The 19874-nt window shown below is 52.3% G+C and overlaps 8 protein-coding genes across 8 annotated transcripts; 3 read left to right on the forward strand and 5 right to left on the reverse strand.

Annotated features, from left to right (window-relative positions):
* Positions 1–1199: 1199 nt before the first annotated feature.
* Positions 1200–2901, reverse strand: SMAC4_01898 (60S ribosomal protein eL32). The gene is made up of 5 exons (XM_003348826.2): positions 2844–2901; positions 2744–2783; positions 2450–2574; positions 2130–2251; positions 1200–1988 (listed from the first exon to the last, which is right to left on the reverse strand). The coding sequence occupies exons 2-5, from the start codon at positions 2781–2783 to the stop codon at positions 1880–1882; spliced, it is 396 nt and encodes a 131-aa protein (XP_003348874.1). The 5' UTR covers positions 2844–2901; the 3' UTR covers positions 1200–1879.
* A 16-nt stretch (positions 2902–2917) lies between these two features.
* On the reverse strand, positions 2918–6157 carry SMAC4_01899 (uncharacterized protein). Its single transcript, XM_003348827.2, has 4 exons — positions 5356–6157; positions 5220–5278; positions 4062–5147; positions 2918–4006 (listed from the first exon to the last, which is right to left on the reverse strand). Exons 1-4 carry the CDS (start codon positions 5396–5398, stop codon positions 3911–3913), a joined length of 1284 nt encoding a protein of 427 aa, XP_003348875.1. The 5' UTR covers positions 5399–6157; the 3' UTR covers positions 2918–3910.
* Positions 6158–6394: 237 nt separating this feature from the next.
* SMAC4_01900 (uncharacterized protein) lies at positions 6395–8783 on the forward strand. The gene is made up of 4 exons (XM_066089670.1): positions 6395–6856; positions 6947–7041; positions 7101–7138; positions 7206–8783. Exons 2-4 carry the CDS (start codon positions 7014–7016, stop codon positions 8724–8726), a joined length of 1587 nt encoding a protein of 528 aa, XP_065946781.1. The 5' UTR covers positions 6395–6856; positions 6947–7013; the 3' UTR covers positions 8727–8783.
* An 85-nt stretch (positions 8784–8868) lies between these two features.
* Positions 8869–10334, reverse strand: SMAC4_01901 (uncharacterized protein). The gene is made up of 2 exons (XM_003348829.2): positions 10152–10334; positions 8869–10067 (listed from the first exon to the last, which is right to left on the reverse strand). Exons 1-2 carry the CDS (start codon positions 10153–10155, stop codon positions 9076–9078), a joined length of 996 nt encoding a protein of 331 aa, XP_003348877.1. The 5' UTR covers positions 10156–10334; the 3' UTR covers positions 8869–9075.
* Positions 10335–10419: 85 nt separating this feature from the next.
* Positions 10420–13162, reverse strand: SMAC4_01902 (uncharacterized protein; the record flags this gene model as incomplete). The annotated part of the gene is made up of 4 exons (XM_024655279.2): positions 10420–12044; positions 12115–12226; positions 12298–12358; positions 12756–13162. 4 exons carry the CDS (start codon positions 13160–13162, stop codon positions 10990–10992), a joined length of 1635 nt encoding a protein of 544 aa, XP_024511183.2. The 3' UTR covers positions 10420–10989.
* Positions 13163–13223: 61 nt separating this feature from the next.
* SMAC4_01903 (uncharacterized protein) lies at positions 13224–14555 on the forward strand. Its single transcript, XM_003348831.2, has one exon. It carries the CDS (start codon positions 13356–13358, stop codon positions 14463–14465), a length of 1110 nt encoding a protein of 369 aa, XP_003348879.1. The 5' UTR covers positions 13224–13355; the 3' UTR covers positions 14466–14555.
* A 16-nt stretch (positions 14556–14571) lies between these two features.
* On the reverse strand, positions 14572–16612 carry SMAC4_01904 (uncharacterized protein; the record flags this gene model as incomplete). Its single annotated transcript, XM_066089671.1, has 7 exons — positions 16188–16612; positions 15974–16111; positions 15776–15917; positions 15482–15718; positions 14815–15425; positions 14650–14757; positions 14572–14598 (listed from the first exon to the last, which is right to left on the reverse strand). The coding sequence occupies exons 1-7, from the start codon at positions 16299–16301 to the stop codon at positions 14572–14574; spliced, it is 1377 nt and encodes a 458-aa protein (XP_065946782.1). The 5' UTR covers positions 16302–16612.
* Positions 16613–17623: 1011 nt separating this feature from the next.
* Positions 17624–19556, forward strand: SMAC4_01905 (uncharacterized protein; the record flags this gene model as incomplete). The annotated part of the gene is made up of 2 exons (XM_003348833.2): positions 17624–17913; positions 18482–19556. Exons 1-2 carry the CDS (start codon positions 17669–17671, stop codon positions 19554–19556), a joined length of 1320 nt encoding a protein of 439 aa, XP_003348881.2. The 5' UTR covers positions 17624–17668.
* Positions 19557–19874: the final 318 nt, after the last annotated feature.

Below are 19874 nucleotides of genomic sequence, written 5' to 3' on the forward strand. Positions count from 1 at the left end.
CTAGAAAAGACCAAGACTCGGATACTCGGAGGATAGATATCAAGTAATGATATGGTACTAGTGTTCGGGGAGGCCCTACGGGCCTCGGCCCTTCCGTGGTGGATGAAAGGCTTACGGTACCGTGCGTGATTATCAGATATGAGAGGAACACGTTGGGAAGGAAAAACGGGACGAAAATGCTGCACTAACAGAAATGAATAGTTAGATGTTAGGCCTAACAGTTTCTTTAGGGCGAAAAACAGTCCGTGCGGTAACAAACACATAAGGCTTGTACATATCAGCCCTGGTAAGTTAGCGCAATTCGTCTGACAGGGGTCTGCAAAACTCTACTAAAAAGCAATAGGATAACCACAATCAAATCGGTGAATTGGAGAGTGTGCATGAAGCAAGAAAAACGCATTGGCTTGATACCAGCTTTTTGCATGAAAATTGGTGGAATTTTGGTTGAGTTGCGAAGAGTACGTTGTGAAGTCTCACGCTAACGAACTTACCAGGGCTCAAGTGTAGATTTTGTAGATATATAGAGAAAAGCTAATTTGTTCCGCCGCTTTTACCACTCCAAGAGGGCACAGTAACTGAGAAGGGTGTGGGTAGGTCATTCGGTTGCTGCGTGGCAATGAAGATGACGAGTACCAAGTTACGTATATTACTTTACCGACCTGAATGAAGAAATTGCCCATGGTCGAGAACTTCAACCCTGAATCTCGACCCTTCCGTGTGAATGCCATACATACGTAATTAGTCTCGAGGTGTAATCCGTCAGGTAAATTAACGTAGCAAGCACAAAGTGACCATATTACATCCTAGGTCTACCGCTACCGATCTCTGTGCCGGAGATTGAGAGGTTTCCGGTGTCTTATGACCTTTGGTCTCCAGTCTCCGGATGACCCAGAGAGGTTATCCCGGTGCTCTTTATAGCTAGGTTTGGTCAATGCCTGGAATATCCATTCTGGTTCCCATCAGGGTTATGACTGAAGGAAGCAAGTTTGTGTAGAAGTGTACATGGGAGGAACCGGTACTTTGGGAACCAAGTGACAAGTGTCTTCAATGGGACACAAATTTAGGCGATGACTGGAAAGCATCACGCGACGTGATTGCTGCTTCGTTGCTGACTTTGTAGAAGGGATAGGGGTTTAGCAGTTCCTGATTCGAATGTAACGTAACACATGCGCCACTGGAGAAGATGTTGATCCAAACTAAGATCAAAATCCAAGATACAAAGAGAAAGACCAACATAGACACGAAACAGCCGACTCAGATGGTTTGGCGGCTTGCCTCTTTTGTCCACCTCAAAACCACAGCTATTCTTACAAAGACTTCACAGTAAGATAGGGCGGGTTCTGGTAGTCCTGACAGAGTGGGATAGCCCATTGTGTAATCTTCTCATGACCCAACATCAACTTCTAATGCCCGTACTAACGAAGTCAAAGTCGGCTGTAAGAAGTGTTGGGCAACGGCCTACTTTCTGTCATTAGTTCGTCTGACACGTTTCACCATGGAACAGCTGCAACGTGCTCTCAGCTTTGAGTCAAGATGGTCTGGTATCATTTCATATCTTCTGTCCGTGGAAGTGCTGCCCCATATCCCAGAGACAACAAAGATGACGAGGGGCCAACAAAGGCAGGTTCCTCATCACAACGCCGTTCCCGTCCGTTGTTTTTATGTGTGGTGCCCAGTGGTAGTAGATGCCTGGTTTTCGTATGTGTGCCTTGACAAGCAAGCCGCGTTTTGTATTTTCACTAGCCTGGATTGGTTGCTAGCAGAAAACCCGCTGACCAAAGAAAGCAGAACCCATTTCCCGTTGAGACCGCCTTGAGATGCTCCCAAAATCACACGTGACGAAAAAAGTGCCCCCTTATGACGATGAAGACAGGAAGATTTAAACCTCGGTGGTAACCTTGGCCTTGGCGTTGGTGACCTTGACGGAGAGCTGCTTGGCACGAGCGATGATCTCGATGCGCTTGCGGGAAGAGACGTTGTGGGCAATCCTGTAGGTATGAATGTTAGTGACTATCCATTGATTCCCCCTTGCCCGATGCGTTTATTTTCCATGGGAGACCGCGAGGGCATCCCCACGGTCTCCAATCCGGCTGGTGTCCTAGGGGGTGTGGTATCTCAAGGTAACGTACTCAGCAGCATAGGTCTTGTTGTGCATGAGGAGGAGCTCGACATCCTTGACGTTGCTGACGAGGAAAGCCTTGTGGCCGGAGGGCATCATGTGGCGGGTCTTCTTGTTGGAGCCATAGCCGATCTAGAAGCGCGAAGCAAGTCGCGTCTGGTTAGCCACTTGATTGATTGAAGTTCCCAGTCGTTTTCCCAACTACCACCCGCGGAGTGTCTCTCTGTCCGGGGACTTTGGACAATCCAATTTTGCGGTCCCCGTCCAAGCCCGCTCCGCGTTCCACCACCACCACCACCACCACCTCCATCGGAATAAGGCCAAACGTACCGAGGGCATAGCAAGAGTGCCCCTGAAGCGACGGCGGACGCGGTTATCGATACCCTTGGGTTTGCGCCATGCTGCAGCCACACGCATAAAGCGATCACTCTGGTGGCGCATGAAGCCCTTAGAGCCTATTTACCAAAGATTCGTCAACATTCTAGTTCCATTGGTGTTCGTCTCGATCTTTGGTCGATTTGCGTCGGAAACGGCGGTGATGGAGTTGTCGGCCCTCGAGCTCGAGCTAGCGAGGGGATTTCCATTTTTCGTCGGTCGGAGTCGCGGGATTGAGGAAAAACGTACGCTTCTTAACGATCGGGACGTGCTTCTTGGCGGCAACCATCTTGAATATGCTGTTAGAACTGCTTCGTTATTGAAAATACGATTGAACGAGGGTGCCTACCTTGACTGTCTGTTATCGAGTGATGGGGGACTGTTTCGGCGGGCAGCGTCACGGCGGGACCTGGGGAAAAAAATCGAGAAAGTGTAGCTGGTGGGCTTAGGGCTGTGCGAAATTGTTAAGGCGAGGCTTGGAGCGACGCTCTTATTGGTCAGAATTTTGGGACTGTGGGTCACCATCTGGGTGGCAGTTGTAAGTCTTGGCAGTCAAGCCGCACCTGGATATGGCGCCGAGCCATCTTGAGACCATTCACCATCTTAGGAGCAAGTATGAGCTGCTCGGATGATTTGGAGTCTTGTGCGGTATCCGCGCTTGATCTTACAGAACCAACACGCAACGCATGATTCGTGACCCGGCGCTCTACCTTGCAAGAGTCTAACCTCCGGAGACCAAGCACAGAGAGAGGCATGGCATGGACCACTCAGGCGATAAACATCATCCTTTACAGTTCACGCAGCAATGATTTCAGGAACCTTTTAACAACAAAACGGATATCCAGTCATTCATTCAGAATCATTGTCAATCAACTTTTATTCATCCGCTATCATATCGCTGGGTATGGAGAATACACACAAAGTCTATGTATCAAGTCTAAAAGATAGGGATGATCATGGGTGGTTGATGGGCAATGCTGCTTGACGTCTACAAGCATGCCGCCCCCTAAGGACCGTTCAAGATGTGTAGAAACGGCCATTGCTCCATGTTGACCAAAAGCATCCAAACCTGCCGTGTCCTGTGGCAGTGGGAGCAAATGGCCCGCCGGATCAGTGATGGGAACTTGCAGTTTGCTTATCCAACCGGGCAAGGCCATGCTCCTAAGCATGCTACTGCTGGGCCGCTCTGCAACAGAGCTGTATGAAACCACAAAAGGTTTAAGAAAACGGTTACTCTGGTCTTGCGTTCTTGGTCCGGCAGTCGGGCGACCGTCAAGTGCTGGACTCTCCCACTCCTTTCCAGCCACCCGCGCCGAGTTCGAGACTGGGCGCGTTGTACTCGTTGAGGGATCGATGGCGACGAGCACTTTGCCAATGCTCTAGGTATATAGCACTCCCTACAAAGTGTATATTTCCTTACTGGGTAGCGCACTGGGGACCAGCACCATCATCCTCATCCTCATCATCTTCCCAGTCGTTTCCGTAGCGCGGGTCACCTTGGTGAGCGCCCATCTGAATTCGAGTGTTAGCAAGAACTTTCACTTGAGCATCCCAGAAATCATCTTACCTGTTCGATATCGGCACCCGACTCATACTCCACGTCATCGATCTCCTCGGCCTCGATGGGCTTGCCCGGAGGAGGCAGGAACTTCGCCAAAGCATCATACTGGCTGTCGTCCTGCATCCAACCGTCTTCAGGGAACTCGATCTTCACAACAAGGTACAGATCGCCCTTCATATCACTCTTCTTCACAGGCATACCCTCGCCAGGGATCTTCAGGACATCACCGGGGCGGAGAACCTTGCCACGGGGGTGGTCGATATGAATGCCTCTGCCGTCAAGATGCTTGACGACAACACGCGAGAAGCCGCTCAAGGCCTCGATAAGGGTAACCTTGAGGTCGGCTGAGAGGTCATGGCCGATGCGGGTGAAGACGTCATGGGGTTCCTCGACAAGGTGGAAGATAAGATCTCCCGGGGCCTGGTCCGGAAGCTGGTCTGCCTCTCCTTCCAAGACGATCCTATCGCCCTGCATGGAGCCGGGAGGAATGTAGAGCTCAAGAGCCTTGGTCTCCTTGCAAGTCCGGTTGCCCTTGCACTTCTTGCAGCGGTCCTTCTCCTTGTAGTGCATACCAGAGCCAGAGCAGTGGTCGCAGGGAATGACGACTTGACGGGCCATGTTAGGGCCGATGGACTGGTAGGCCTCTACAAGGCCGCGCCCCTTGCAGCGCTCGCACTTGTTGGGCTTGACGTTCTCCTTGGCGCCGCTGCCCTTGCACTGGCGGCAGACAACCTGCTTTTCGGCGGCGAACTTGACAGTCTTTCCCTTGTACAGCTCCTCGAGTGAAACCTTGTAGGGTTGCTCCTCATCCGGGCTGCGCCTGGGGCGTCTAGGCATGCCGCCCATACCGCCCATACCGCCCATGCCTCCCATGCCGAACATGGCAGCAAAGATGTCATCCATGTTGCCGTGACTATGGCCGCCTGGGCCTGCCCTCGAGGGGTCGAAAGCAGCCATACCGTGGACGTCGTACGCTTCGCGCTTCTCTTCATCGCTAAGGATCTCGTACGCCTGGGCGATGGCCTTGAACTTGACTTCGGCTTCGGGGCGCTGATCCTCGGGGACCTTGTCCGGATGGTGGATCAATGCGAGCTGGAGATGGAAGAGTCAGCTCAATATCTAAAAACTTGGACACTCGATGGTATGTGTAGTGGCTTGATTTACTTTGCGATAGGCCTTCTTGATGTCATTAGGGCTAGCCGACTTGTCGACGCCGAGGAGGGCTACAAAAAGTCAAGTTAGTACATGGTGAAACTCAGTGCCGGCATGACGGCTAAAGTGCGTTCGGTGGCAGCCTCACCATAAAGATCGAGGTCGCCCTCGTCGCCGCTGTTGCTGCTCATGGTGATGGCGTTTCCTGGGGGCTTCAACGGCGTAAAGGTGGTTTGTCGGGTCAAAGGATCGATCCGTACACCCCGTCAAGAATCTGGTTGACAAAAAGGGCAGCTCGCAAAAGACGAAAGGTGGGGGAGGTTTTAGTCTGCAACGAAGAGGACACTGGACGGATGGAAGAGGGAGGTTCTTTTCGTTTTGAGTTCGTATGGGAAATTTTAGGCGGCCCCGCGTTGGATACCCGGCGCTCTGGGTACTTCTTCACCTGCTACTGCTCTGCTGCTCCTGCTGAGTCAAACTTTGTTTGAAAACCCACAGTCAACCTTTCTTTGCAAAAAAGTGATCAGATGAAAATACACATGCACTGCTGAGACCTTTGGGCGGCAAGAGAACCATAAAAACCAGAGTAGGTCGTGACGTGAAGACAAAAGCAGTTTCCCCTCATGGAAGGCGGTATCCGTATCGCCGTGTTCCTGATAACGACGGGCGGGAGTGTCAGTGCCATCCATTTCGCCCGTCCGCCCGCGTTCAAGCTTTTGTACATGCACGGGTATTCACTTTCAGGCTCCCAAACACTTTACTCTTGGGTTGTCTGCGTATCAGTGGCTCTGTCTTTTCTTGTGGCTAATTTGGTTTGTCTGCAAATATTGTCCTTGTATGAGTGCTTGGTCATAGACTCCAGCCGCGATGCTCATGGTATCGCCAAAAATATAGTTTGCCGATAACGTTATCCATGTTCCAGGAGCTGCCCGCGAACGACGGGACCCTTGACTTTCCAATCTTTTCAGAATTGAAGGCGCCATGAGATGCCAAGACTGCAGAATGACACCCCAGGGTCCACTTAAAGCTCGGTTCAAACTGGGCTCCACAGACCCCAAGTAGTATCCACTTCTGCCACTGGACCGGGGAGCACCGCCACATCACAAACCGTACCGCATGAGCCACAGTAGAAGTCCTTCTTGGCATCAAATCTTCAACTGCTTCTGTGGCTGTACTAAACATCCAGCTCACAGTCACTGCACCACAGCTCAACCCTACCTACCACCTTGCACCCCCCGCCTTCTCATGCTGTTAGTCTCAGCATCTGACCTCACGATTTGAATAAGAAGGTGGCAGTCTACAAAATGAGGGGTATAGGGGTACTGTTGAGAAGGCCAGGCTGCCCTTCTCTTGCGAGTGTTTCAAGTCTTTCTTCGCGGCGTTTGTGGTTCTCATCGACAAGATCCACCCTTTGCCCACATCAAACGCAGGTTACGCAGCAACAACAAGTAGAAGGCGTCTTGAAAGGATCCAAGAAAAAGCAGGCTGAGGATAAGTGGAAGCTGCCAGATTCACCAGCTCGTACCCGTTTTGCGCCATCGCCTACCGGATATCTGCACCTGGGATCTCTCAGGACCGCTCTGTTCAACTACCTCCTTGCCAAGGCAACCGGCGGCCAGTTCATCCTCCGCATCGAAGACACAGACCAGGTGATTACTACTCAACACCTTGCACCCCAGGATCACACTTGGTCAAATCGTAGAAGGAGCAAAGGCTGATGCTCTCCATTGTATCTGTAGACTCGCCTGGTACATGATGCTGAGCAGAGGCTATTTGATGACTTGAGATGGGCCGGTCTCTCCTGGGATGAAGGCAGGCAGTGACCACCCCATGAGTCCGTATATGTCTTCCATACCTGCCTCTCCATGCTAACTCTGCTTGTATCGTGATAAGGCCCCGATGTTCAGGGACCGTATGGACCGTATAGACAGGTAAGACGCAGAGCAGTTCTTGTGAACCACACATATGGAACTTGAGTTAACCACTTACACATGCCAGTCCGAGAGACTGTCACTTTATGATGAGCACGCCAACCAGTTGATCCGCGAGGGCAAGGCGTACAGGTGCTTCTGCTCGCCTGAGGATCTTGAGCGTCACAAGCAGACCGCACACGAGTCTGGAGAGTCGACAGCTTACCCCGGCACATGCCGCAGCGTTTCGCTAGAGGAATCCGATGACAGAGCTTCCAGGGGGGAGAAGTATGCCGTGAGATTCAAGAGCAGCGACAAGCCCATCATCATCGAGGACATCCTCTACACCCGGTACCGCAAGAGGGAGCCCGAGGAGGACTTCATCATCCGGAAGCGTGACGGTTTCCCTACCTACCACTTCGCCAATATCGTTGATGACCGGGCCATGAAGATCACGCATGTCATCCGCGGTGCCGAATGGCTCATCTCCACCCCCAAGCACGTCGAGCTATACAACGCCTTCGGCTGGGAACCGCCCAAGTTTGCCCACGTCGGCCTCCTCGTCGACAAGGAGCGCCAAAAGCTCAGCAAGCGCCACAAGGGCGTCGACATGTCCTGGTACAAGGACAACCAGATCCCTCCTGAAGCGCTGCTCAACTTCGCCGTCCTGCTCGGCTGGAGCCAGAAGAGCGGCGAGCCCGACTTCATGACGCTCCAGGACATGATTGACCGGTTCTCCTTCAAGTTCAGCAAGGGCGACATCGTCGTCTCCTTCGACAAGCTGCCCTACCTGCACGAGAAGCACTTTGAGCACCTGCTCCGTCAGGAACTTACGCCCGACAACCTGCCACGTCTGCAGAGCTACCTGATCAATCCCATCGAGAAGATGATCACGGCTGTTGAGGACGCCCGTGCCGAAACCCCTGCTGGAGCCCTGGAGGAAACTACGGCCCATAACATACCCCTCCCTTCGCTTGCGCGTCCCGTCCCCCAGATTTCCGAGTCCACCGCTTCCGCCCAGGACTACATCCTCCACGCTTTGCGCACCGCCAAGTCCGTCAAACCCGACCTGGAGCTCTTCCTCTCGCAGAACCGGTACGCCTTCTGGACCATCCCAGTCTCGGTTTTGTCCCAAAACTTCGATGAAACCCCTTCTCTCCTGCACGCCACGCTCGATGGCGAGAAAGCCAGTCCCAGTGTCGTCATGCGCTTCATCGTCGAGCAGCTCAGCGATATTATCTTCTCCAAGGGGGCAGAGGGGTCTCCGGAGAAGAAGGCCGAAGTGGAGGAATGGACGGCTGAGAAGATTAAGCCGGTCGTGGATGCCACGGTCAAGGCCGTGAGCGTCAGCGATCCGGAGACGGGCGAGCCGATCAAGGGCGCAGGCGGGTACAAGTTCTTGCGGTGGGCGCTGTTAGCGGGCGATCATGGCCCGGGATTGGTGTCGGTCATGGAGCTGCTGGGTAGGAGGGAGACGATGAAGAGGCTGGTTACCGCGTACAAGGTTGCGCTGGAAAAGGAGAATAAGGAGAAGGATGGGAAAAGCGGTTCCTTCACAATAGATGCGATGACGACCGGTCTTGGACTGGCGTTGTTCGATTTGTTCTAAAAGAGAAGGAAAGGGGATTTCATCGTGTAAGGTATCAATGGCCTTGGGCCTGTGGCTATAGCTGTTGAGCTGTGAATTATTACTTATCGTCTCGATCTAACTTTGGATCTATTTTTTTTAATCGGCATGCATTGGGCCATCATCTCCAGTTTGTGCTTTCGGTCCTGTTGCCCCTATCGATTCTGATATGCCTGTCTTGGTACTTCCTTGGACGCTTTTTAACATGCGGATGTCTCTTTCGTGCTACCAATACTGGCACTTTGCTTTCCCTCCTCGGTCCAGACGCCCCTGTCAATAACGTTCATTTTTGTCCACACTTCAGCCCGTAAAGACATCATGGGTTCTCAGGTTAAGCACCCTGCGCTTGCCCACGGCAGCCACATCCAAACACCTTGCCTTTGGCCTCCGCCGCCATCAGCCCAGACCTCTCCTTTGCAGCAATCTGCTTCATTTCGCCGAGCAACTTTTCAAGGTTTTGATCGACCGCATCACTCTTTGGCCCTTTTTGCCCAGTCGTTGAGAGCAGCTCAATTGTTTTCGAAGCCTTCGAAACCCGGGATCCCAAATCCACCATCTGGCTGCTCGTGTAGTCCCTGTTGGTAAGCAGTGGGTTCTGGGCAAGCGTCTGCACCCAGTACTTATTCCACAACGTCTCCAACAGCTTACTATCGAGCGTGCTCTTGAAGTGCTCAACATCGAGCGCGTAGTACCGATGACTGTGCGCGCCGAAGTCCTCCACTTTGTTCAGAGGGACGCTCTGTCCATCACCCGTCGTCGCATTCGTTGCCGTGGGAGGCTTAACGCCTTCTGGAATCGTCCTGAACGCGCCGATCTCAACCTTGTTCTGGCTGACCGTCCTGTCGGGGTCGATAACCACTGCCACGAAGGGCTCGTTGAACTGCTGCTGCAGGGACTGGGTGCCGACATCGATGCCGCTTAGCCAGCAGCCGTAGCCCGGATGTGAGTGGTACCATCCGATGACGTTCTCGAGGCGATTCTCCTCACGGCAGAGACGGAGGTACTCGACCATGTACTCGTTCGCTTCGTCCTGGGCGTTGACGCGGGTTTCTGTTCCCTCTACGGGTAAACGGTAGGCGTCGGTGATCACCATGGTGCTACCCTCAATGTAGCCCTGCATCATGCCCATGACCTCGAGATTGCCGCCGGAGCGGGCGTGCATGACCATCTTTATCATGGCGACGGAGGAGATGCGGACGGTTTTGAAGTATTTGTAATCGGTAGTCCATGGTCGCGCGTTGACAACGGCTTTGTGAGCTTCTGCGTCGTAGGCGTAAAGGGCATCGCGCTGGACGTCCACAAGGCCTGGGTTCGGCGGCAGCTCTGTGATGGGAATGGAGAGGTTAGCTGCCGGTAATAGGTAGTGGAACAGGGAGTTCTGTCACTTTGCGCCCACGCAGAACTTACCCATCTTGCCAAACGGTTGCTCTTGCCGAGCTGGTGTGAGGTAGCTTGGGTTAACGCGAAGGCTTTGGGCGCGATATCACGATGTTTATCTGGAGAATTGGTGTGATGGTGTTGAAGAAGTATACAGATATCTCTATCAGATACAATCGGAGAAACAGCAGTATCTCGTTGGATGATGATGTGTAACAGGCAACGAAGAGTGGAAGCAAGCTGAGTGGAAGCTTGATTGCGGCAGGCGGGCAGTGCGACCTTGTGTGGGGGTCGGATTACGGCGGGGTTCTGGCGGGCCCAGCCAGCGATAACGGGGTTGATGAAGCTGATAAGCTTCTAGTCAGCCATCAAGGTTCTACTTGTACTGCTCAGGGTCCTTTAACGAACGACGTAAGAACTGTCGACGTCAATGGCCAGGGTAAGGGAATATCAAGTTTTTAAGTCGGGGTGTCAATCTACACATAGACGGGAGGATTCAAGATGATTAAGGCAAAGTTCTGGTTCGCATGGCCGAGAACTGGAAGGGCTGGCGATGGCAGAAGGTACAGGCCTCCGATGCTACGGACATCATCTCTCGCAACGCCTCGGATAGCATGTCAGTACGCCCTAGAACCGAACCCGGACATTATCAAAAGACCAACCCAAGAGACAAACACTCAAGCCTTCATTCGGGAAATTCTCATTCATCAATATCGGAACCGCTCCTGGGAAGCCTATGCTGGGTAACTGTGTCCTATCTACAGGGGTAGATATGTCTTTCGAACCTTTTCCTTAGTGCCGTTCTAACAAACCTCCGCGCATAGCAACCTATACGCATATCCGTCTCTACTCCCCTCCAGGCTCGTCTTTAATCCTTCTCATCACTCGCCAAAACAGCCTTGATCATTGCGTTACCCACCTCCACCGCTCCCTTGAACCTCGGCTCGAAGAAAGCCTGGGTAACCGCAAACCGCTCTCTCCACGTCTCGAACTGTCTCAGACCAACACACTCAGCCCAACCCGCAGCCGCAATAGTAAACTGCAAGTCGTCCCTTCGGAAAGTGCGATCCTCAATGCCGACCTTCAAGCACTCATCCAGCAAGCCCGGGGTCCTGAACAAGTGCTCGGTCACGCCCAGCCAGAGTCGGAACAGGGGAGTCGAGCAGATCATGTGGTCGTACGGCACAATGCCCAGGGCGCTCCAGCAGTCGACCATGGCCAGCAGCGAGAGATGGTTGTTGGGCAGGGACGGGGTCGAAGGGTCGGTGTTCTCGGGCGGGCGGAGGCTGAACTGGTCGAGCACGTCGTCGCGGAGGAGAGGCTTGCTCTCCCACTTGGGGCTTCCCTCGGCGCCGAAGACCTTTTCCTTGGCGACGTAGACGCGGGCACGGAGCTCGTCACCGCGACCCTCCAGCATGAGGTAGAACAGCTCGGTGGTGGACTTGGCGAACTGGGCGATCTGCTTGTGGGCTTCAGGGTTGAGGATGGCGAGGCCAGCATAGACGTGCCACTTTTGAGCGTAGATGCGGAGCATGAGGTTGATCTTGACGTTTTCGATGCCGCCGACATAACGGGTTCCCTCCCAGGGGAATTGCTTGGTCGCGTGCCAGGCCTTGCCCATGCTGAGGAAAGCAGCGTGGGTGACGGCTTGGGTATCGGCCGTGATGCGGTCGTGTTCCTCGGCGCTCAAGTAGACAACCTTGGACTTGAGGCAGGAGAGTACCTGTTCGATCTTGGCGAAAGACTCGTCGGAGGCGCGATGCTTGATGAGCACCAACGGCTGGCCCTTGGGATCGACATTGGGACCGTGGAGGGAGTGGCAGGATACGATGTCAACGTCGGCGGGCAGGTACTTTTCGAAGGCCTTGATCTCGGGATCTTTACAGGACGTCTGGCCGCCAACGATGGCACCGAGCTTGGTCGCTAGAGGTAGAAATGCGGCATACGGTTAAGATCGGGTCTACGCGATGAGAGAGAAGTCATGGCAACACACATGGACCGTACTGGGCGACGACACGATCGATGACCGCCGCCTCGACACTGTAGATAATATAATCGCTGGCGCGAGACACGAGATAACCGTTGCGGAGGATTTGTATATTGTTCTAGAAAGCAAGATATGAAGACTCAGCACTGATTCTGCTGTAGAGATCGGGGTAAATGTGTGCGACCGTACATTCCCCTCGAACTCTTTGACCAGCTCATCATATTTCTCTTCCCTATCGCAGGCCATGATCCTGAAAGGGATCGTTAGCCAGCCAGCTCCTTGATCATGCTACAACACTAAGAATCTGTTGATATCTGGTCAGCGCGAGTCCCCTACAAAAGCTGATAGATAAAGGCCTGTGAAGATGTGTTTGTTTCAGACGAAAATTGTAAGGTAGCTGAGATTTTTCATCATGGAAAGCTCCCTACACAAACTGGGACCGGAACGGTTACCAGCCGTGACAGGCGCGATACTCTAGCCAAATGCACTCAAGTCATCATATTAGGAGGGGTGGGGAATGAGAGATGTTTGCAACATACCATTGAGAAAACTGCGTGATGTTTGTCGAAGGTTAGTCGCGGTGAAAGGCTCCGCGAAGAGCCTCAGCGTGATCGACGATGATGAGACGAGCGAGGAAGAATTATTACCTCCAACCTGCGCTGCTAAGTCTCCGGGCATACATCTTGCCCATATCACCCATGCCAATCAGGCCAACAGTGAAGCCAGCCATCTTGGAGGATTGGGATGTCGAAGCCATGGTGATAAGTGCTGTTGTTTTGTTGTTGTTGTTGTTGTTGTTGTTGTTGTTTCTCTTCCAGCAAAACCGGGCGCGTGCGGCAGCTATCACATCGTCACACAAGATCCTCGGCACCAATGAAGCACTCGCTCGATGATCACGCGAGAAGCAATGGGTGAGGCTGCGTTGCTGTTGCTGGCTTTGTGGTTCGGAAAGGAAAAAAATTTCAATTCGAGAACCGCAAGGTGGGATTTTAAATTGACTCGAAAATCCTGGGGCTTGGCCCCACTTTGATTTGCACTTGAAAGCTCGGGCCATTTCGACCCGACACCGCAAATGGCGGAGCCACCCTTCCGAGCTCAGCGGACCGAACCAGGGCCCCACCTGTGTCCCGGCCCGGCACCGGCTGCGCGCAACGAATGTCAAACAACGGGACGTCTCTGAGAAAACATCCGGTTACAGTACCATCACTACATGACGTCCAGCCCGCCACTCGATAAACCATTTCACAATGTTGCTACTCTTCGCTCTTGGGTCTAACGGTTCCGGTCAGCTAGGCATCGGCCACAAAGAAGACGTTTCCGTTCCAAAGGATGCCCATTTTGATGCAGACCTCCTGACTACCGCCTCCATCGCTAAGATTGCTGCAGGAGGTAACCACACGATAATGCTAACTTCGACTGGCGACATCTACTGGAGCGGAGACCCGAATACCGGTGCCTGCGGCAAGTTCACCCAAACGCAAATCTCGCAGCCTCCTCGATTTTATCCCGTCGATTTTTCATTTGTGTCTTCACCCCAAGACCCGTTCAGGGTAGGTCTCGTTGCAGCTACCTGGGAAGCGAGCATCTTTACCCGCCTGGATGCCCAAGGTCACAACACCAGAGTCTACTCTTGCGGCACCGGCCAGAAAGGAGAACTGGGTTTGGGCAACTTCATCTTCCGCACGGCTACCCCGTCTCTTATTCCGGATTTTCCTCCCGCAGGCACGGAGGTTGTTGATCTTGCCGCTTGCATGGGCCATGTCGTTGCGGTGTTAAGCAATGGCGACGTTTGGGGATGGGGTAATGGCCGGAAGGGTCAGATCGGAGCGCCGGAGGACATCGTTCACTCCCCCCGGAAAATTGAGGGTTTGAGCTTCAAGGTTGTGAAAGCTGTCTGTGGAAAGGAGTTCACATGTTTTCTGGGAAGTCCAGAAAGCGGTAACATCGAGGTCGCTGGGTCAGACAAATGGGGAATCAAGGCTGAAGTCCCGGGCCAGGTTGTCGGATGGCGGGAGGTCGGGGCAAGTTGGGGCAATCTATTCGTCTTGAAGGCAGATGGGAACCTGTTGAGCTGGGGTCGAAATGACCATGGCCAACTCGCTCCCAACAATCTGTCCCAAACCAAACATATTGCGGTGGGGAGCGAACACGTACTGGCTTTGAGCGAGGAGGGTGATGTCACAGCATGGGGATGGGGTGAACACGGCAACTGCGGACCACTCAGTACTTCGGATGTCACAAAGGGTCAGCAGAACGTTATTGCTTCGTCCAAGTTTATCCCCCCGGGCGCTAAAATAACCACCATCGGAGCTGGCTGCGCAACCAGTTGGGTTGGCATACAGATGCTGTCATCATAGAGCCCTGAGGACAGTCACGAAGATGCCGAGGAGGATTGATAAGTGGTACGTAATACTACATCAACAAAACTACACCCCCACTCAACACACTGCGTAGTTTACTTGCTTAAGAAAACAATCCAAAGCGCCGAACCTGGTCGACAGTTAGTGGAAGAAGAAGCATAACAGAAAAAATATTACATGCCTCGGAGAGCTGTTGGGTTGGCTCGAGTCCCCCAGCAAGTCTTTCTGGTTCATTGCCGGGCACAGCCGGTCTTGCCAGTAAACTACTAATTCGCAAGGACGGCGGGTTCTGTATGGATGTTAGCCAACTTCCTTCGCAAACTAGAGGAAAGAGACGTAAAAGTACCGGTTCGCCCATTGCATTCCACTCTACTCTGGCGTTGTCTACCTCATCATCATCCTCTCGATCCACGGGCTCCCATTGCTCGTCTTCGTCGCCTTGTTCGACAAATAATGGCGAGTCGGATCGATCAGACCTGGCGGTCACCGGGGCTCGAGGTGGAACGGGTGGTGGTCGGATTTCGAATTGTGTCTGTCGTGGTCGTGGAGAGATCTTTTGTTGAGGTGGACTCTGCACTGGCTTTGGGGCTTCCTGGGCCTGGTTGCTGGCAACAGAGCCCTCAGGTTTGGATGCAGGACTCGGGCCCGGCCCCGGTTTTGGGGTCTTTGAAGCCCTTGCTCTTGTATTTTTGTGCTTCTGGGTGATGGCATCCTGTTCTCCAACCGTCATGAGGATGAACTCACACAGGATACCGTCCGCACTATAAGACAACTTCATCGGTCGTCCGGGCTCCGAGTAGTAGGTTGCGAGCTTCCCGCTGGTTATTTGGGCGTGTTGGAGGATCGCACGGAAATCCTTGACACTAATAATGATATGAAGCTTGTCTTGCACCTCAACGTCGTCAAACTCGGCCATTTCCACAGAAATGTTGGTGTGAAGCGGCTTCTTGAGGACAGCTTTTTATGCCGTTGTTAGCATCATCCGATTTGGGTTGAAGGGATATCTCACAAACCTTCATTTCCATGGGGCCCACGCTTCTGCACCTTGTCCGTGAAGCAGGTGAAATTCACAACACGATCTTCGTCATCTGTGTTGATATCAAGCAACTCGATACCCGGACCGAAATGATCCATGAGTTGTCGCAGTGTGTTGGATGAAATCGACCAGCAATTCGCAGCCTCGTCCTTATCAAACTTGGCATGAATTGGTGGCTTTGACTCGAAAGGTAAAGAATGAGAAGCGGTGATTCCTGTGACGATGTGAGCTTTGTGGGTATGATAGTACTATGAACGGTAGCGTTACATACCGTTCCTGCAAGAGACTCTTGCAACCAACCGGCTCTTCTTGCCAGGGCCATCGTCAATGGCAACATCACAGCGCTCTATGGAAGCATCCTTGTCCCGTACAGAGTCACTGCCTTGGCGAGACCGGAAGATGGACAAGAGGGACTGTGACAGCTTGTTAGGAGACACCCAGGCACAGATGTCCGGAAGCGGCCACTTACTCGAATATAGAGCTGACAGAAGAACCTGTCACGATACTGGGCATTTCCCTCGAAATGGTAACGAGAGAAGAACCTGTTGGCGGCAAAGGTGAAGCAAACGTATGCTGACTTTGAAATGTTTAGAGTGGTCAAGGTAAGCTAAAAGATAAATGAGTTAACAGCCGCAATATTTGGAGAAGAGAAAACTGTCTGAGTGAATCCTTTACGAACGTACCTTGTCCTTTCTTGCTTCCAAGCAGACATCATCACTGAACTTGTACATGCAGGCGAGGGCGTCGTGGAAAACAGACACGCCTTCCTCGCTGAGCGTAAAGTTCAAGATCACCATTTTTAGTGGCCGCCGTCGTGATCAGTCGGGTCGATTTATCTAGGTTATTTTGGCCAGACGGGGATCTTCGAGTTCCAAATCCAGCCGCTCAACCACTCGCATCAATTCAAGCGATTTCTGTTGTCAACAGAAGAATGGCAGCCTGGACTGGAGTGTGATGGAAACCAAGCCAAAGACCAAAGAGTGCTAGGAGTGCTCCTTCCCTTCGTGATGGAAAACGCCGTACCACAGGCAGGAAGGCGCAAGGGCCCAACTGTTGCGCGGGTTTGCTTTACACGCTTGCAGCGTATTAGACTGCATTTTGGCGGTAAATTTCAGTGCCTAGTTCTCGTACCTAGGTACCTAGGCACTATCAGCCAAATCCAGGGTGCTCGGTCCCGACTTCCGGATTTCACCGGTGACGTTCTCTCTCCAACTTCGTGCAGCTTAAAGCCGAACTCAAAGGCAATATCTTGCATGAAATCTTCAAGACATATGGGATTCTCATCCTGTTCATACAATCTTTCTTTTGCTGGATTCCTTCTGAATTTAAAGAAGTGATATGGCTGTACTTTCCAAGCAGCAACAGTACTCAATCTGATTGGCTACCTTCTCGGTCGTGTGGGGCCGTTGAATTCAGAGTCAATACATCAGAGCAAAACACCAACTTGGAAGCTGTGAATGAAAGCACACACGCAGTTCTAGATTACCGCTGAACGCGCTCTGATCAATCTGTCATGTGCATTTGCCAAGGGCTCTAGTGCCCTATTCATTGCCCAAAAAATATTGACAACCGGCTTTTCAAAATCTTCAACCTCCTTTTCTCACCTCGTCCTAGACCGCCCAAGTCGCTTTGACAATTAGGACACGACCATCTTGTCTTCTGCTTCCCCTTCCTGACCAAATAATTGCGTCTTTTGTCCTTTCGTTCAAGTCCCTCGCGAAGCCGAGCCGGAAAATTCGTCGTCGTTCGACTCGTCTACGTTGTCGACAAGTGCGTTATTGGGAACTCAGCGAGGACAGCCACATTCAGAAGCCGACTTTGTCGTGAGCATTACATCTGAACGTGGGAATCATCACCTGGGTAATTCGGATCCTTCAAGCCGTCTGTCGGTCACGCCAGTGCCTCATTCTGCTTGTCGAAAGAACCCACGCTCCCACGGTTCCTTTTGAGTCCCGCTTCAAGACCGGGGTGCTTTCTCCGCCCCCTCTCTATCACGCGCCCAAGTTAACACTTGTTGCCGTAACTGCTTCTCCAGTCCCTCTCAAACTTGCAATATTTTCTGACATTTTTCCCAGACAAGTCTGATAAAGCCGTCATCTTCCGCCGTGGCCGCGGGCAACTACCCTGCATCTCGCATTTCCTCCTCCGTGTCATCACATGTTCTATGATGCCTCGATCGAAAGGTGCCATGAACTTCCGGGGCTTTCCCCAAGAACTTTGGTTTCTCATTGCCGAACAGGCTGTAAACTCGCGAGACACCTCGACGTTGGTACTCCTTGCTCGTCTCAATCGTGCCATGGCGGACTTTGCGTTGCCACGGATGTATGGCATCCCCTACGACCCTCGCCAGCCGACCAGCGAGTACAGGAAGTACAGCCACCCGGACAAGCAATCGGTCTCCTTCTGGAGGTCTGTCATTGTGTCCAGCTTAGGGCGAACCTTATATCCATATTGCTGTTGGATCAACACATTTGACTTCTCCTGCCTCTTCCTATTCCTCAAGGGGATAAGCAAATCTGAGCATGTCAAACTGCGTCAAAGATTTTACAGCAACCCGCTTCGCTACTTGGAACTACTCAACACCGAGATACACAACTTTCATAGTGTTGATGGTCCGGGCCCGCACGTGCTGTTCTGCGAACTCGTCACCAAGATCACAGAAGGTATTAAAGCCACTGTTGACCGAGGGGACGTCACTTCCCGCTTAGCCAAGATTATTTTTCCGAACCTAGAATACCCTCCCTCTATTATCTACTTTCCTGTTTGGATTTCAAGGCTCACTGGATTGAAAGCACTCCATCTCAGAGACGCACGCCTACTCACTGACAAGGCAGCTCTGGCTCTTGCTCGGAATTGCCCTGCCCTTCAAGATTTGTACGTATTCCCCGGTCCTCCACTGATATGCAAGTATGACTTTTCACGAGGCCTTCCAGTCATCCTTGTCAAACCCTAGTTACTAACTTGGTAAACGCATTAGCTCATGTGCGATTATAGCCGAGGAGGAAACTGAAAACAACCTGTCCACTTTGCTGCGGAGTCTTCCTCCTAATACATTGGGTATGCACGCCCCCTCATCAAACCTAGTGAATAACGGTAGCTTACCAAGCACAGCATCTTTCAGAGTCACACGGGGTATTGTTCACGGCCAAGAGATACTAGAAGCTTTGGATAGGCATTCCGGCTCTCTGCGGCGCCTTGTATTTGCAAAACTGGGGCCAGGGGCGCTGAGTGCATTGAATCAACTCCGAAATTGCAATGCATTGGAGATTTTGTCTCTCGGCGCTTCGGACGTCAACGCGGACTTTGACTTCGCACGGTCAGAAACAGCAGTCTATGATCAGTGTGTGGAATGGCTGCGAGGCTGTTACCAACTGAAGGATCTCAGCTTGCTCCGTTTCCCAAGCGGCACGCAACTACTCAAGGATTCATTGGCAGGGCCAAAGCTGCGTCTCAAATCTCTCACGCTGGTTGAAGTTGGGGCGAGTGCGCCCTGGTACCATGAACTGCATCACCAAGCGAAACTTGAGTGTTTGGAAGTTCATGTTCCAGATTTGGGACTTCTTGCACTTGGACCTGCTAGTGGGAGATGCCAGGACCTTGCTGCAGGCATATCTCGCTGTCCTGAGTTGACCGAACTGCACGCGGAAGATTACCTCTCGGTCGGTGATATCAGCAAGATCAGCGAAGGGGCTTTGAAGTTGGAGCGTATTAGCTTCAGCGGGACTCTGGTTCACGATGAGCACCTCATGCCGCTTGCAAATCTCCCACGCCTAAAGGAAGTTCACATAATGGGTGACTCGTCATTCACGGCCTCGGGTATCCTGAGATTCTTCGATAAGATGGAAGGGAACGCTGATCACGACCATCGGGGATTTAGTTTCAGCGCGGCGTTCCAGCAAGGCACCTTGTTCGGGCTGAAAGAGGACATGCGCCTTCGTGAGGCAGCCGAGCGAGCCTTTGGTGGCAATGTTACTTTTACCTACGTTGACTCTGACGGAGAAGATTACTACGGCGAGAGACCCAACCCTAACCGGTTCCTTGGTAGCCCCTGAAACTATATTCAAATATTGCCAGCGTGGCAGTAGTTCAAAGAAGTGATCGGGAGGGCTCTTGTTTGGGCAAAATGACCGGGGCGGCTACGATGTTTGTTCAGATGAGATTTTTTTTTTCCAGTTGTCAAAGACAGGATCGGAGAGAAAATCTATATATACCTGGACAAAATATGTTCTACACATATATGCTTTCGGGGTTTGCGAACGATGTTAAATCAGATTGCTTGTACTGCATGTAAGGTACGGTTGCATGACTACCGTATTTCTAGTCAACCTGCGTTTCCAGGTCCGAGAACAGAGCAGACAATGTTACAAGAT

The sequence above is a fragment of the Sordaria macrospora genome, chromosome 4, assembly GCF_033870435.1.
Source record: "Sordaria macrospora chromosome 4, complete sequence".
NCBI classification, from domain to species: Eukaryota; Fungi; Ascomycota; class Sordariomycetes; order Sordariales; family Sordariaceae; genus Sordaria; species Sordaria macrospora.

What these genes read in the sequence shown, in the direction of transcription:
- SMAC4_01898 (XM_003348826.2), bottom strand. Translation starts at nt 2,783, where the DNA reads ATGGTTGCCGCCAAGAAGCACGTCCCGATCGTTAAGAAGC. An exon ending in CGTCCCGATCGTTAAGAAGC is followed by an intron (nt 2,575 to 2,743) that starts GTACGTTTTTCC and finishes TTTGGTAAATAG; the next exon opens with GCTCTAAGGGCTTCATGCGC. An exon ending in AACAAGACCTATGCTGCTGA is followed by an intron (nt 1,989 to 2,129) that starts GTACGTTACCTT and finishes TCATACCTACAG; the next exon opens with GATTGCCCACAACGTCTCTT.
- SMAC4_01899 (XM_003348827.2), bottom strand. Translation starts at nt 5,398, where the DNA reads ATGAGCAGCAACAGCGGCGACGAGGGCGACCTCGATCTTTATG. An exon ending in TCAAGAAGGCCTATCGCAAA is followed by an intron (nt 5,148 to 5,219) that starts GTAAATCAAGCC and finishes TTCCATCTCCAG; the next exon opens with CTCGCATTGATCCACCATCC. An exon ending in CGGGTGCCGATATCGAACAG is followed by an intron (nt 4,007 to 4,061) that starts GTAAGATGATTT and finishes ACTCGAATTCAG; the next exon opens with ATGGGCGCTCACCAAGGTGA.
- SMAC4_01900 (XM_066089670.1), top strand. Translation starts at nt 7,014, where the DNA reads ATGAAGGCAGGCAGTGACCACCCCATGA. An exon ending in AGGCAGTGACCACCCCATGA is followed by an intron (nt 7,042 to 7,100) that starts GTCCGTATATGT and finishes TATCGTGATAAG; the next exon opens with GCCCCGATGTTCAGGGACCG. An exon ending in CGTATGGACCGTATAGACAG is followed by an intron (nt 7,139 to 7,205) that starts GTAAGACGCAGA and finishes TACACATGCCAG; the next exon opens with TCCGAGAGACTGTCACTTTA.
- SMAC4_01903 (XM_003348831.2), top strand. Translation starts at nt 13,356, where the DNA reads ATGTTGCTACTCTTCGCTCTTGGGTCTAACGGTTCCGGTCAGCTAGGC.